Here is a 15257-nt window from a genome sequence, read left to right as displayed (position 1 = left end):
GACCAGGACTTAGACTTTACCATTTGATACTTGTCTGCGTGGACAATGCTCTTACTCTCAGGACTCCCCAAGTATGCATCACAATCCAGCTGAAAGTACCAGTATGCCAGCACCTGTCTCCTACTTTCTAAATTAGTTACATTGCATGAGAAATATTTTATCCAGTTTTTATTGTTGGAGAGAACTGGAAAGAATGTTTATAAAATAGTGGTTGTGCTATGTGAAGTGGAATAAGTGCTGTTTCCTAAGGAAATGTCATCTTAAATTTTAGGAGACTTAAGGAGCAGTATGAAGCTGATGTTAGAGAACTTGAAACTGTGATTTCAACTCTGAGAAGTAAGTGTAATGATATGAAAGAGAAGCTTGATGAGAGAGAAGGTGAGCTTGCCCACCTTAACACAAGCATCAGACAACTGCAAAAAGAGCTTTCAGAATCTCAAAAGGTAAGCAAAAGTTTTTGATGTTGTTGAGCAACAGTTATACAATAATTTTTAAATAAACACACCACCATTTGATTGCATTGTTGTTTATTTAATTACGACTCAGGTTTCAGCCTTTTATGCCATTTTCAAGTGACTGAGTTTATGTCATTAACATATACTGCAGGACATCAAACTCAAAATTGGCCATATATTAAAAAAATATTTTTCTTGATTTATAATTATTATAATTATATTTATAATTATTTGATTATATAATATTTATAATTATATAGTATTTATAAAATTATTGATTAATTATTCAATATTTATAATTATATTTTTCTTAATTTATGACCTATTTTGAGATTGATGTTATGAAATGTTTCTTAATGAGATAAACTCAGTCACTTGAACACGGCATAAAAGGTCGAAACCTGGGTTGGGATTAAATAAACAACAAAACAGTCAAATGGTGGTGTGCTCATTTCAAAAGGTCCATGTATTCATGTAACCAGAATTATACATGCTGTGTGCACAACTAATCTAACTATGAATTTTCAAGAAGCTCTTAGCCAGTTGTGTTCTTACAGGAAAGAAGTTACTTGTGGGAGGGGACTGGGGCTGGATGTTCATTCTGTTAATAATCAGTTGGTGATGTTCTGTTTTGGATGGTAGGAAAGATATAAGCTCAAATGACTTTACTCATGTGACTGCATCAAATCTTCAGTTGTTATTATCCTAATATCTGACAGCAAACTCTTTTCAAGCTGCAGTAGTGTAATTTTGTAAGAACTAAATTACTCACTGAGGTGGTGTGGGAATTGTGCTATCTAAACAAAAATAGTGAAGCCCAAGAAAGGGAAGAGGAAATGAAATGAAACTTCAAGGATTGAGAAGGTATGTGATGTTATTTCAGTGATTACAAAAACAAGTCAGATTTACAAAAAACTTGGAAGTATGAGCCCACCTGTCAGTGTGAACTTGCACCTGCTCTAGTCTGATTGCATGCACCGATTTGGTTGACAAAGGTGTCACAAAGCTATTTTACCCTTTCCTGAGGCATGCTGGTCTACAACTGTTGTAACTGGTCCTTGATAACTTGCGTATTGGCACCAGGATAGAATTGCTGTCTGAGCTGAGCTGGCTCTACGTATGTTCTATCAGGGAGATATGGAAATCTTGCTAGCCACAGGGGTGCCTCACACAGACCATTTACATTGTCCCATTATACAATGACACCATAACAATTTCACATGACAGGTAACACATGCAGATGCGGGATGTCTGTGATGTACCACTGTGCCATCAGAGTTTCCTCAGTCACTACCAGTCATGACCTGTGGTCATACTCGATGGTTCCCCACACCATGACATCAGGAGTAACACCATTGTTCTTTCCAAAAACATTGGAAGAATGGGACCTTTCTCCAGGATGGCCATCCAGAGTAGTTTAGAACTGTGATGTGATTCTTCAATAAACACAATGTGATGCCATTCATCAACTGTCCACGCTTCCCAGTCATGATACCACTATAAACACACCATTTTGTGTTGTGGTGTTAATGGCAGCCTACACATGGAACAGTAATGTGAAACTGTTAGTTTTCAACTAAAATGTGGGATGACACAAAATACTTGTTCTCAGAAGGCACATGCAGATATGAAGATGTTATGATATGCTTGGTGCACAATATAGCAAACCTCTCATTGTGGTGTTCAAATATGGTTGACTGGAATATTGACAACAAATCTGCATATTTATGTTCCTGTGTAGTCCAGTATCGGGCCACTGTCACATCCAAATGCCCCAAAAATGTGGATATTGCACAATTAGTCCAACTGCTCAAATGGAGATTCACCATGAGGCCCCTTTGAACTCTGTGATATGCTGCAGACGTGGTCTCTACACAAGTATGCGACATATCCATGTCCTTCACAGCGATCATTCAGTATCTTACTCTGTTGCCATCCCTTATGAATCCTACAAGGCCTGGTAACAATGCTAAACACAAACAACACTAATGCACTGTGGTGGCTGATCTGCCTGTCACAGAGTATTGTAACTCTAATCATTTACATGCCCATTTGCTGTGTACATGTACAAAGTTACAATGATGTCTGACACTGTGTTCTGCTTGCTTCAGTTATTTTGTCAGGCAGTGCATATTAGTTCATTTATTAATGAGATGTTTCTTATAATGAATACAACTGAAACTGAAGCAAAATATTTTATTTTGAAACCGATATTCCACTGATTAACAATCATACTATTGTGACATTAAGCAGCAATAGAAATCATGTAGTTTGAGAAGCAGTGTGTCATGTAATGATTTTATTAGATTTTGTAATGAACTAATTACAAAATCTTCCCCAGAAACTGATAAAAACGAAAATAGACAAAACTGAAATTGCATGCCAGTGCCATGCAACAACATGAAATCTGATTCGGAGCACTATGCACCATGAATGGAAAGTATTTATTACATCCATAAAATTTCTTTCTGATTCATTGAAATATCAAATGGAAACAATTAACCATATTAAATAATTAGAAGTGAACTTCATTGAAAGGAACACTATAAAATGTAATGGTATATGCACATATACATGTAAAATGACATACTTTGTCAGTCCAAAAATTCTGGATTAATGAAAAGTAGATAAAAGTTAAAGTGATGGTTTTAATGCTTCACGTGTTCTACATACAAATGAGTATGTCTTCCAGAAGAATGTTGTGTGCATGAGTGCACATAAAGTTCAGATAATCTCACTAGATTTTTGCTGTTGTGCTATTATTCTTCTCATAGCTGCAGGACACACACACACACACACACACACACACACACACACACACACACCAATACTTTCCTCCACAGCAAATCTCTACTGTATAGTCATGATGAAAATAGACTGATGGTGAAAAAATCAGGTACTGAAGTTGTTGTAGTAATATTAAGTGAAGAACTTACTCAGCGATTAAAAAGAATAAAAAGTGGAAGACTACTGGAAGGGACTCATATGATATGATGTTCAGTATTAACAACCAACAACTAGTAATGAGAAACAGGAAGAGTGGATTCCCTCCCCTTTTTGAATAAGCAAAGAGCAAAAACAACAAACAGGATACATTTATTATGTCAAAATATTTTAATTTTTTCAAAAGAAAAGAGAGAAGTTTTGAGAAAGCATGTTTTATAAGGGCTTACAATTTATGATCAGGCCACTCAAATCAGTGAAACATCTGCATAACAGTACTCTCATTGAAGAAACTTCTACACACTGATAGATTATCCATTCCCCAAAAGAAAAGCAAATGGTGAATATCCAACAACTGCAGTTCATACAACTATACAGTATTCTGAATTACAGTAAGGGTGTTATAGTTTCTAAAAACATTATGGATATGAGTATGTGGCATAGAGCGCCATAAATATCGATATTTGTTCTGTGCGCAAGTGTGCTATCTTTGAGGAGAGGGCTTTGGGGGCAGGATGTTGGACGCTAACAGCAGTTAGCCTCCGGACTTGAATCTGTGTAGAAGCTAAGTGAGAATAAATCTGTATATGAGAGAATTCTAGTTGTTTACCTACAACTATACTATATTCCCTCACTGGTGACCCCGTTTTTGTGTAATACGCGTCCGAGTTACTGCCCGGAGGTTATTTATTCGCCTACCGCGTCGGGTTTCTCCGCGATCACCAGGGCCTTTGTTCAGCTACAGACAATGGCCTTTCAGCATTCACCACCGCCCGGATTCCAGCAACATCTCTCCAGCACTCCTGCCGTCATAGTGGACATGCCGCAAGAATCTTCGGAATCCTTCAGCCAGAACATGCAGTGGAATTCATCGAGTGCCGCCAGTTTCTTCCAACCGCCAACGGTTGTGGACTCTGGCTTTGTTAGCCTCGACCTTCCCACGTGTTCTCCACAGAGTGTTGGTCAGAACATTCCTCCTCCTGTGTCGAACACACAATTCAATACAGTTCGTGGCGTCGAGTAAGGTTTTGCTACTTTGGAAAATCCAGTAGTAAATTCAAACTCGAATCAGTTCCCGCCACGTGTGTATCCTTCCACGCCGGCTAGTCAACAGGTGTTCAATGCTCACCAAAAAGCAAATTTCACACCAAGTGTGCATCCTAGTGGACGTGTGTGGGATCCTTGTGTTGCTTCTAATCAGGTCAACAATTCTGTGCTGAACAGTAATTACTCCGACATCTACAACCAGCCCCACCAATCACGGTCGAGTGAATACTGTGTGCATAACGGACATTCACCGGCATACTTAAGCACTTGTAGCTTCTCTCCGAGCTACCACGTCAATGAGAACGCACATTTTGACTACGATCCTCACACTGTTCGAGCGTCCAACCGCAGGTAGGCTACGGTGCCACTTCCTGCGATGTAAACAACGGGCATCCCACGTTGCACTCCGTTTCGGACAATAACAGTAAGTGTGGTCGAGTCTATGTTCGCGATTTATGATCAGGTGTATGTTTTCTGGTAGACACTGGCGCAGATGTCTCTTTGCTGCCGGTTCACCTAGCAACCAATAAAGTGCAACCACACAAAACGGTACTTCGTGCAGTGAACTTGTCTACCCTACAGTGTTCGGGTTCCACTTTGTATACAGTGAAACTTTCGCGCGAGTGCAAGCTGGAGTGGAGGTTTCTAGTGTCAATAATTGAAGAACCTAGTCTCGGAATTGATTTCCTCAAGCAATATTAGTTGTCACTAGATTTTGTGCAAAATACTGTGTTTTACCCCTCCCTTAACAAACATATTCCTTTCACTTCGCCGAGTGACAGTTCAGCTAACACCAAACATGTGTGCTGTGCTAAGAAGTGTGTAAACCTATCCTTGGAGCTGCAATCTTGGACAAACAAGTGGCTAGTGGAGTGCGCCAAGTCTTCGAAGTTGCGGATGGAACATAAGGAAATGCTGCTGCATCTCCGCGACATACACCACGAGTTGGCCTCCACACAACAACGCCTCGCGGCACTACAAGCAGACGACTCGTCGGCTACAGACAATGTCAGTCCGTGGCAATCTGGTGTTCCCGTGCCCATGCATGTTAACGACAATGTTGTGAACTCTGTAAACTGTGTCAGCCCCCCCTTTTGTAATGTTAGGGTATGCCCGAGTGCTCATGCTCCTTGCATTCCGAATGGACAATTAACTTGCCAAGCTCGTGGCAATGAACTACAGCCATCTGCTGTCTGGCCACGCCCACTCGTGCCTACAGCGCTCGTAGCGGCACGGCCCGCTACCAAGAACCAGTGTACCACCCTCGCCCATGTTAACACATGTGCGGCCTTTACGCAGCCTACGAGCGGTAGGCACACCTGTACTTCCGTGCCCTCAGCGCCACTGCTTGGCCCGTCCGCCACTGCATGCTCCGCTTCACGGACATCTGACTGTCATGCCGTGCCACGTATTGCAGTAGTCACTAATGTCACAGTTCATTGGTTACGTCTAATCGATGGGCCACCCATATGGCAACGCCCATGCCACCTCAAGCCGGAATTTATGAAAATTGCGAAAGAACAATTGGACAATCTGTTACAAAAGGGAATAATTGAACCTTCTTCCGGTTGCTGGGCTAGTCCTATCCTGTTTCACCAAAATAAAGACGGTACTTGGTGTATGGTCGGAGACTATAGGCGTTTAAATGCCCGCACCATCATTGATAAATATCCAGTTCGACACATCGCAGACTTCAATCATGCGCTCGCAGGTGCAAAGTACTTCCCTGTTTTGGACCGTAAGCATGCATTTCATCAGATCCCTATGGCTCCGGAGGACATTGAGAAGACTGCCATAACCACTCCCTTCGGGCTGTTCCAAAACAAATTTATGCCATTTGGGTTGAAAAACGCCCCCCAAACATGGCAGCGTTTCATCAATCAAACTTTATCCCATCTAGACTTTTGTTTCGTATACATGGACAACATATTGGTTTTTGCTTCTACTTTAGAACAGAGTGAGGAGTGTGTTCAAGTTTGGACGGATATTTTAGCAGCCGCTGGTATTGAACTGAACAATAAAAAGACTCAATTGCACCAGTCATCCGTCACATTCCTAAGTTATGTTGTGTCATCGGATGGTCTGACACCACCACAGGACAAGATTAAACCTGTTTTTGAGATGCTACGCCCTCAGACCTATAGGGAATTACGCAGGTTCATCGGAACAGTTAATTATTACCAGAAACATTTGCCAGCCACTTCTGCGGTGCAGGCTCCTCTCACAGATGCTCTCGCTGGCCCACAAACTTCTGGCACCCGCCAGGTACCATGGACACCAGACATGGACAAGGCATTTAATGAACTCAAACAGCTGTTGGCCTCCGCTGTCACTATTGCTCACCCACGGGCGGACGCCACAATGTTTATCACTACTGACGCTAGTGACAATGCTATCGGCGCAGTACTGAGTCAGACATACAACGATGTTACGCCCCCCCTGCAGTTTTTCTCAAAAAAGCTAAACAACACGCAGAAGAAATACTCAGCATTTGACAGAGAATTACTTGCAGTTTACAAGGCCATAAGACACTTCAGAACTGATGTTGAGGGATGAGATTTCTATGAGCTCACCGATCACAAGCCGTTGGTTCCTGCCATAAAAAATCCTGCGGCTGATCCGCCCCCACAACGCTTTCGTCACATCGATTACATCTTGCAATTTACAAATGACATTCGCTACATCTGAGGAGCGGACAATGTGGTCGCTGATTTTCTCTCGCATGTTGGTGCTGTCACAACCTTAATTGACTTAACGGACCTACCTCGGTTGCAATCGGCAGACCCCGATACCATGCAGTTAATTTCAGACCACAGCTCCTCTCTCCAACTGGTACACTCTACTTTCCCTGGCATAACTGACTTAGTGTGGTGTGATGAATCGACTGGTACGTTGCGGCCATTCATTCCTAAGCCCCTTCAACACCAGGTCTTTGACAAACTACACACATTAGCACACCCCGGTGTCAAAGCTTCCACCCGTCTGGTAACTGAACGGTTTGTCTGGAGAGACATGCGCCGTGACTGTCAGTCTTGGGCAAGGGCATTCATGGTGTGTCAACAGAACAAAGTTTCCAGGCACACTTCTCCACCCCTTGGCTGTTTTGCCCAACCGCCAGGCCGGTTTCACCATGTTCATGTCGACCTCGTAGGCCCTTTGCCCCCCTCCAAGGGTTTCCGTTACTTGTTTACAGCTATTGACAGGATGACTCGGTGAGCTGAGGCTGTGCCTATTCTGAACATTACCTCCGAGACAGTAAGTCGAGCATTCTTAGATTCGTGGATCTCTAGATTTGGCTCACCTGTTTACCTCACCACTGACCAGGGCAACAATTCGAGTCTTCAGTTTTCTCTGACTTATGTAAAATGTGTGGTATTGTCAAAATTCATACTTCTGCATACCACCCCCAAAGCTATGGGCTTGTCGAGTGATGGCATCACACCTTAAAGTCTGCCCTGCATTGCCATGACTCACTATGGACAGAGGCACTGCCCTTCGTGCTCCTTGGCCTTCGTGCGACTTTCAAGGAAGAGCTCAAGGGTTCCGTAGCCGAGTTTGTGTATGGCCAACCTCTGGTTTTGCCTGGAGAATTAGTCACTCCAACCCCACTTCCACGGCCCTCTGAACTCCCTTTGCTTGCACTGCAGCAAAATTCAGCTGCCTCCTCCGGCTGCTCATACACCTCCGCGCATGTACGTACTGCGCACGCTAGACTCTTGTGAGTACGTGTTTCTCAGAGACGACTCAGTCAAAGCCCCGCTTCAGTCGCCCTACACAGGTCCTTGCAAGGTCGTCAAATGCTCTGAGAATAACATGAATCTCCTCATAAAAGACTCTGTAACCACGGTCTCACTCAACCGAGTGAAACCAGCTTTCATTGAGCCTCAGGTGAACCTCCCTGATTCTGCCCCTATTTCTCCCACTCCTGCTTCGAGCGGCCATCCATCTTCCCACACCATGCATTTGGGTATTGATTCTCCACAGCGTGCTTCTCTGCCGAGCACTGCTCCTTCTCCGCGTTCATCTAATTCGAGTGGCCAATCTTTTTGGGGCTTCACTCCTCACAGCCCTCACAGTCGAACTGCCAACCACTCGGATTCTACCATTGTGTTACCATCTTCGTGTGACAGCTCTTTGTCATGGTGTTCAATCCACACTGGCTCCTCGTTGCCTGCGGTCACGCTCCCTCGTCTGTCAGCTGATCGCCCGAGGTTGTCTCCTGCGCAGTCCAGTGCACCTGCCACTCCCCTCTTAACAGATGCTTCCCCCTGCCATGGCTTTCCCACACCTCCCTGCCTCCCTACCATTGCTCGTACAGGTGCCATCCAAGAATTCACAACACATGTGCACCCTGATGACATACATAAATTATCTGTTGCCGTAGATGGCGATACGGTGTGTGTGGTACTCGCGTGTGACAATACCGAGGGAGGAAGTGCAGAATCTCGTGTGGTACGCCGCTTTAAATTGAGCAGAAGTGCTGCGTGTGGCAATTTGCATGCCTTTGTTAGGCCTTCTGGCAAGGTGATTCTCCGTCTGCCGGCTGACGAAGTGCTACACCTCCACTCCAGGATGGGACGTCATCTTCAGCCTCCGGCGTCGCTTGCTGACTTCACCGTCGACGTACCGGGTTTCACCCTCCGGTCTCCCACCAGTCGACCGCTCCCGCCTGACGCAGAAGAACTCGGTGTTACCTTCCTAACTTCTCACCCCCCCCCCATTCACAGGGACGTACTCCATACTGGGGGGGGGGGGGGCTTTGTGGTGTAGAGTGCCATAAATATCGATATTTGTTCTGTGCGCAAGTGTGCTATCTTTGAGGAGAGGGCTTTGGGGGCAGGATGTTGGACGCTAACAGCAGTTAGCCTCCGCACTTGTATCTGTGTAGAAGCTAAGTGAGAATAAATCTGTATATGAGAGAATTCTAGTTGTTTACCTACATCTATACTATATTCCCTCAAGTATATCTGAGCTCCACAAAGCATGGAAGAAGGACATTGTCACTGAAATTTAAAGCATTATGAGGAGCGTAAATGTGAAATTTTAAAAAATCTAATGTCTTTAATTCTCCCGTATCTGAATGTCTTAAATCCTCCAGTGTCTGATGAATATATTAAGGCAAGTTTTCTATGGCTAAAGGTACCATCATACATTTTTTCACTTGGAATTCTTTTCTCATAAAAAGTTACTTAAATAAGACATTAAAAGCTACCTTTAAATGTTTGTTGTTGTTATAAACATAACACTAATTACATTAGTGTAGATTTTAGTGTCCTGTGAAATAAGGTAAAACAGTGTAAAAGTATAAGATCTTATTTTGCCTACAACCATAATTTTATGCCTACATTTGTGCACAAGAACCACACAAAAAATTTCCTTTTCATTTGTTTCATTGTATCTAACATTACAATCAAACAGCCACGTATGGTAAGGGGTAGATATTGCTGCAGATTAATTAAACAGGTAGTGTTTTGTGAAAACTCTAGGTTATGGTTTTATTAGGGCAGCTGCAGTGGGAAAGAGAATGGAATTAACAGTGGAGCTCTTCCATGGAATTGTAGATTATACCAGAAAGACTGGAAAAAATCAAGGAACAGGAAGTGAAGATTTCTGCCCTTCTGACACAGTTAGGAAATACAAAATTTAAATTATGACAGCTAAAAGGTGAAAAAGAGAAGGGCGTTAGGAAAATATTTACCTTTGTGCAGTATGGTGATCACACACTCTGTAAGAACTATGCCCTGCCTTTTGTAATGTCCAGGGGATCAACATAAATCATGGTGACTTCAGTGTAATTAAAGTGGCATTTCTGTTCATCTCATTGGGTATGTCTTTCAGGTAGCTTCTTGTTCTGTACTGTAGCAGTTCTTTCTATGTATGGTCCACGTTTCACTTAGCTATGATTCTTGGCACTGACATATTATGTGAAATTTACTTTCTTCCGTAAGTTTTGCACATCAGTGTTTTAGAGAAGTCAAGTTTTTGTGAATTAAGTCCATGATTTTCAATCTTTTTGAGTTTAGGGCTCCCTGAACAACTTTGTTATTTCTATGGCTCCCCAGTGGGACACTTTGTAAAAATTGAACCTCAGTGCAACATCTGAGCTTGCTTCTGGTTACCCAACTTGCCAAATCTTGGCACCTTCATTTCATCCTCCACACAAAGCCTTGATGTGTACTTGGTTTTAATAACAACCACTGTCTAAAACTGACTCTTGCAAAGATAGGTAGTTGAAAAAATAATTCATACCTCCAGTGCTTTCGTGTTCAAGCTTGCAAGCTCTTTTCATACTGAATACCAAAATGTTGGCAATGTCATTTATGGCAACTTTACTTTTAGTGAAGAATCTGATGAAAGCTCTATCAACCCATCCTATTCTGCAGTATTGACCTCAGAAGAAGAATTATTACTGATGAGATTTTGAACCCATTGAAACCTACCACAGTTTTCAGGAAAACTATTTTTTAAAATGAACATGAAGTTCAGATCAATGTCTTTCAATTATGGAAAAATATCTGCAGTAAGGTGTATCTGATTGTTGTTTATAAAATGCTGGAAACATGGAAAGTAGTCCATTTTTCCTCTGTTGTCATTTTTCTCTTGCAAAGAAGAAGCTTCTTTTTGAAGGCCGAAAGAATAGTCGATAAGCTGTATGAAATGAGTTTCATTACCTTGGAAAGACTTATTCAGTGAGTATAACTTCTCAAGTATAGCATATAAGTGGACCTTTAAAAGGAAGTCAGTGTACAGAAAGTACTTAGCACTCATATGATTTTCTCCTTCCAGGTAAGAACAGACTTCTCACCTAAGTTAAGAAATGTGCAATAAAATATTTCCTCAGGAAAGCCAATGTATTATGCTATAAAATGAGGGAGATGTATGTTCAGCCCCAATATCATGACACATTTGTCTAAAAATCTAGTTTTCTGAAGATAAATTTTAATAATGTTCACCACATTAATGACAGTTTTAAGTACGTAGTTCAGGTCAACACTCAAATATCATGAAGTAAGTACTACTTCTCTATAGATAATGCAATGTGTCCACATAATATCAGGAGATTTGTCATGGATGAGTGCTTGTAGACCACTATAACATCCCGATATGGATCACACACCATCAGTACACATACCAACGTAGTGAGGCCAGTTAATTTGAGTGTCTGTCATGAAGTTGTCCACCAGTTTGAACAAATTTATTTCCTTATAAAAAAGATCCTCCACCATTTCATTACTTTTTCATATCACACATAGCAAATTAAATGAGCACCTCTTTTGCTGTCAATAGACTCATCTAGCTGCAAACCAAAATATCTCCCTCTAATTTTTTCTATAAGTTTTTTCATGACAGACAAAGGAATGAGCAAAAACCGTGTTGCCATGGACTCACCAAGTATGGCAGACACCATTTCAATAGCACACAGTACAATTAGTTCTTCTGCAATTGTACTGGCTTTCTTATGTTTTCCTACTTGGCAAGCTACTTTGCAAGAAGTAGAAGTGCTTTATTTGAGATTTTCACCTGCTTAGAAAATGATGATTTTTGTTCTTTCCTTTGACTCAGTTTTCTAGGAGAATATTCTTTTGGGTTGATCACATCATTCTTATGAACACTTTCTAAATGGTGCTTTAATTTTCTAGGTGGCATACATTCAACAGAAAGTACTTTCAAACAAAAAACACATCGTTGATTCTCTTCACTGTTTGCAACAGTGCATGTGAAACCAAACTCTAGTAGCTACTGGTTTTAATGTAGTTCCTGTACTTGTGTTTCCTATCTTCTTTACCACTTTCCTTGTTCCCACTTTTTACTTCCAGTTGACAAATTTAAAAACTTTTTGCCTTTATCAGCTTTATAACAAAGTCACAATATAATAAAAACTGGTTGGAAACACAGCAATAACTATTGGTGCTAAGTGTAACACGTGATGTAGGTAGCTTTGAATTTATGACTGCATCCATTCCTCTGAGACCACACAGGCTGCCACCAGAAATGAAATTTCCCACCATTGCCTTTTTTGCCACTAACAATGAAATGAATTTCACAGTGCCCTAGATGCTCATTTGTGATGAACCAAGGCACCGTGGCACACAGGACAGGTTGAACACCTCTGAAACAAGTAGCTCAGCAAATGCCTGGTTTAGTTCTTACTTAAGAAATAGAATGAAGAAAGTGGCCATATCGAGTAATACAAAGAAGGATGCCAAATCGTGTGCATGGAGTGAAATTTAGAATGAAAGTCTCACACAGTTTGATGATTGGTCCACTACTGTTCTTGCTTTGTGTTAATGAGCTGCCATTTCATTTTAATCAGGTGGCAGAATTAGACCTGTTTGCAGAAGATACAAGCATCATTATGAAGCTGAACAAAGAATCATCACCAGAGAAAATAGTAAATTATGTTTTTGTGAAAGTTGTGAATGGTTTTGTACATATGGATTAGCTTTGATCTACTGGAAACACAGTTCACTCGCTTTGTACTGTCAGAAACATTCCACCTCCTATAAAACTAATATACCAACAAGAAATAATAAACACAGTAAAAAATTGTAAGTTCTTAGGTTTGCATATTAATGAAAACTTTAATTGGAAAAACCATGCAGCAGACCTGATACAACACCTAGATTTGCTCCTTTAGCCATAGCCAACGGCCTTGCCACAGTGGTAACTTTGGTTCCCATCAGATCACCGAAGTTAACCACTGTTGGGCTGGGCTAGCACTTGGATGGGTGACCGTCCAGTCTGCCGAGCACTGTTGGCAAGTGGGGTGCACTCAGCCCTTGTGAGGCAAACTGAGGAGCTACTTGATTGAGAAGTAGCGGCTCTGGTCTTGGAAACTGACATACGGCCGGGAGGGCGGTGTGCTGACCACATGCCCCTCCTTATCTGCATCTAATGATGCCTGTGGGCTGAGGAAGACACGACGGCCGGTCAGTACCACTGAGTCTGCCAGGGTCTGTCGACAGAGTTTACTACTTTTTACTTTTGTCATAAGAATACTTGCCAACTTTGAGGATATATAATTCTATAAGACAACATATTTTACATATTTTCATTAATTGGTGCCTTCTGGGACAATATTCTGGGATAACTCCTTGCTTAGGCAAAAAATATTCATTGTGCCAAGGAAAGTAATTGGAATTATGTCTGGAGTTCACTCATATACATCATGCATGCATCTCTTTAAGCATCTGGTAATATTAATCAGTTAGTCAGTTATGAAATTTGTTATTAAAGATACTCACAAGTACATCACTAGAAGGAAGAATGAGCTGTATTATCCTTTAATGAATTTAACTTTGGTATAGAAAGGGGTGAAGTATGCAGCTATAAAACTCTGAGACAATCTATCCATGGAAATTAAATGTCTGACAGATAGTAGGAATGTTTTCAAATGTAGATTAAAGAGCAATCTCCTTAACAACTCTGTAGATAATTGGTCATGTAGACTTATAAATATTATTTTTTGATTTAGTTGTATAAAAGTGTTCTATGGGTGCTTTGTCAACATGCTCCTCTTCATAATGTTTATTGTGAAATTAATCTATAAAATCCAATGAGTTATTACAAGTGCCAAAAGTTAAGTCACAAAATATTGGGATTCAATGACTAAACAACATCAGAGGTGAAGCAATGTAGTTCAAGAAACTGGTGGTCCATCTATTTCCCTAGAAAAAGATGATAGCAGTTTAGACGACAATAAAGCCTGGAACAAACAATGGCCACTCTTTATACAGGAGAAGAAGATTCAACAAATGAAGGTGAGAAAACATATACTCTACATTAAAGCAAGGAAGCAGTATAAAGCAATACAGCTCTCACACAGTATACAGTACTGAAAACTGCAGCAGTAATGATGAGTGCCTCTGTGCAAATCCAGCCATTAGCAAGTGAAAGTCCCACTTGTGCTTGCAAATGTATAAGTATATGGAGCCCATTGCCATTTGTGTCATGATCAAGGAAAAGACTGATCTTTCAAAAATGGAGATTAAGTTCCAAACCAAACAGTCCCCACACAGGGAACAGTGTGACCTTTTTGTGCTGCAAGAGCTAAAGGCAGAAGCATGCTTACCAAAGGGGCTAACAGAACGAACGGGAATATCCAAATGTGAGTTGAATAATACATCCCAAAAGTTTCAGAGTGAGAGTGTCACAGATTTACTCAACACTCTAGTGAATGCTGTTACAATAAATACGTCATGCATCACAGAAAGGAGTGCTCTTATAACCCAAGGATCCTGTCTGTTAAATTGATTAAGGAAACCCACATATCCTTACACAGAACCTAGAATTGAGTAATAGTTACAAGAGCTGGATCATCATCAAGGAGTAACACTTTACACTGGAAGCATGGAAGTACAGATGGAGCTGAACAACCTGCCTCGGCAGAGACTGTTCCAATTTATATATACACAGAATGTTCTAGTAAGCCGGCTGTTGTGGCCAAGTGATTCTAGGAGCTTCAGTCCAGAACCGTGCTGCTGCTATGGTCGCAGGTTCGAATCCTGCCTCGGGCATGGATGTGTGTGATGTCCTTAGGTTAGTTAGGTTTAAGTAGTTCTAAGTTCTAGGGGACTGATGACCTCAGGTGTTAAGTCTCATAGTGCTCAGAGCCATTTTTTTTGTTCTAGTAAAGTCCTGTGTTCCATAAAAAAGTCCTGGGACCTTCCACAAATCAGAAACATAAAATTATTAATTAATTTGATTAATATGAATTTATTTGGGATTACACATCCCACCAGCTAGAATAAAAGATACAGGCCATGAGTCTGAGTAAAGCTGGTAGGTTTGCTCTTGATATTTAAATTTATG

The 15257-nt window shown here is 41.3% G+C and overlaps 1 protein-coding gene and 1 pseudogene across 1 annotated transcript in view; both read left to right on the top strand.

Annotated features, from left to right (window-relative positions):
* The window catches only part of LOC124719079 (centrosomal protein of 131 kDa), a 113135-nt gene that overhangs the window by 88634 nt on the left and 9244 nt on the right, over nt 1-15257 (top strand). Inside the window, exon 10 of the mRNA XM_047244798.1 lies at nt 272-443. Coding sequence (XP_047100754.1) covers nt 272-443 — 172 coding nt within the window. The remainder of the gene's footprint in view (nt 1-271; nt 444-15257) is intronic.
* Nucleotides 13089-13206, top strand: LOC124722832 (annotated as a pseudogene).

The sequence above is a fragment of the Schistocerca piceifrons genome, chromosome 1 (genome assembly GCF_021461385.2).
Source record: "Schistocerca piceifrons isolate TAMUIC-IGC-003096 chromosome 1, iqSchPice1.1, whole genome shotgun sequence".
NCBI lineage: Eukaryota > Metazoa > Arthropoda > Insecta > Orthoptera > Acrididae > Schistocerca > Schistocerca piceifrons.
The sequence above is the reverse complement of the archived record's forward strand: the minus strand, read 5'-3'. Positions and strand labels throughout refer to the sequence as shown.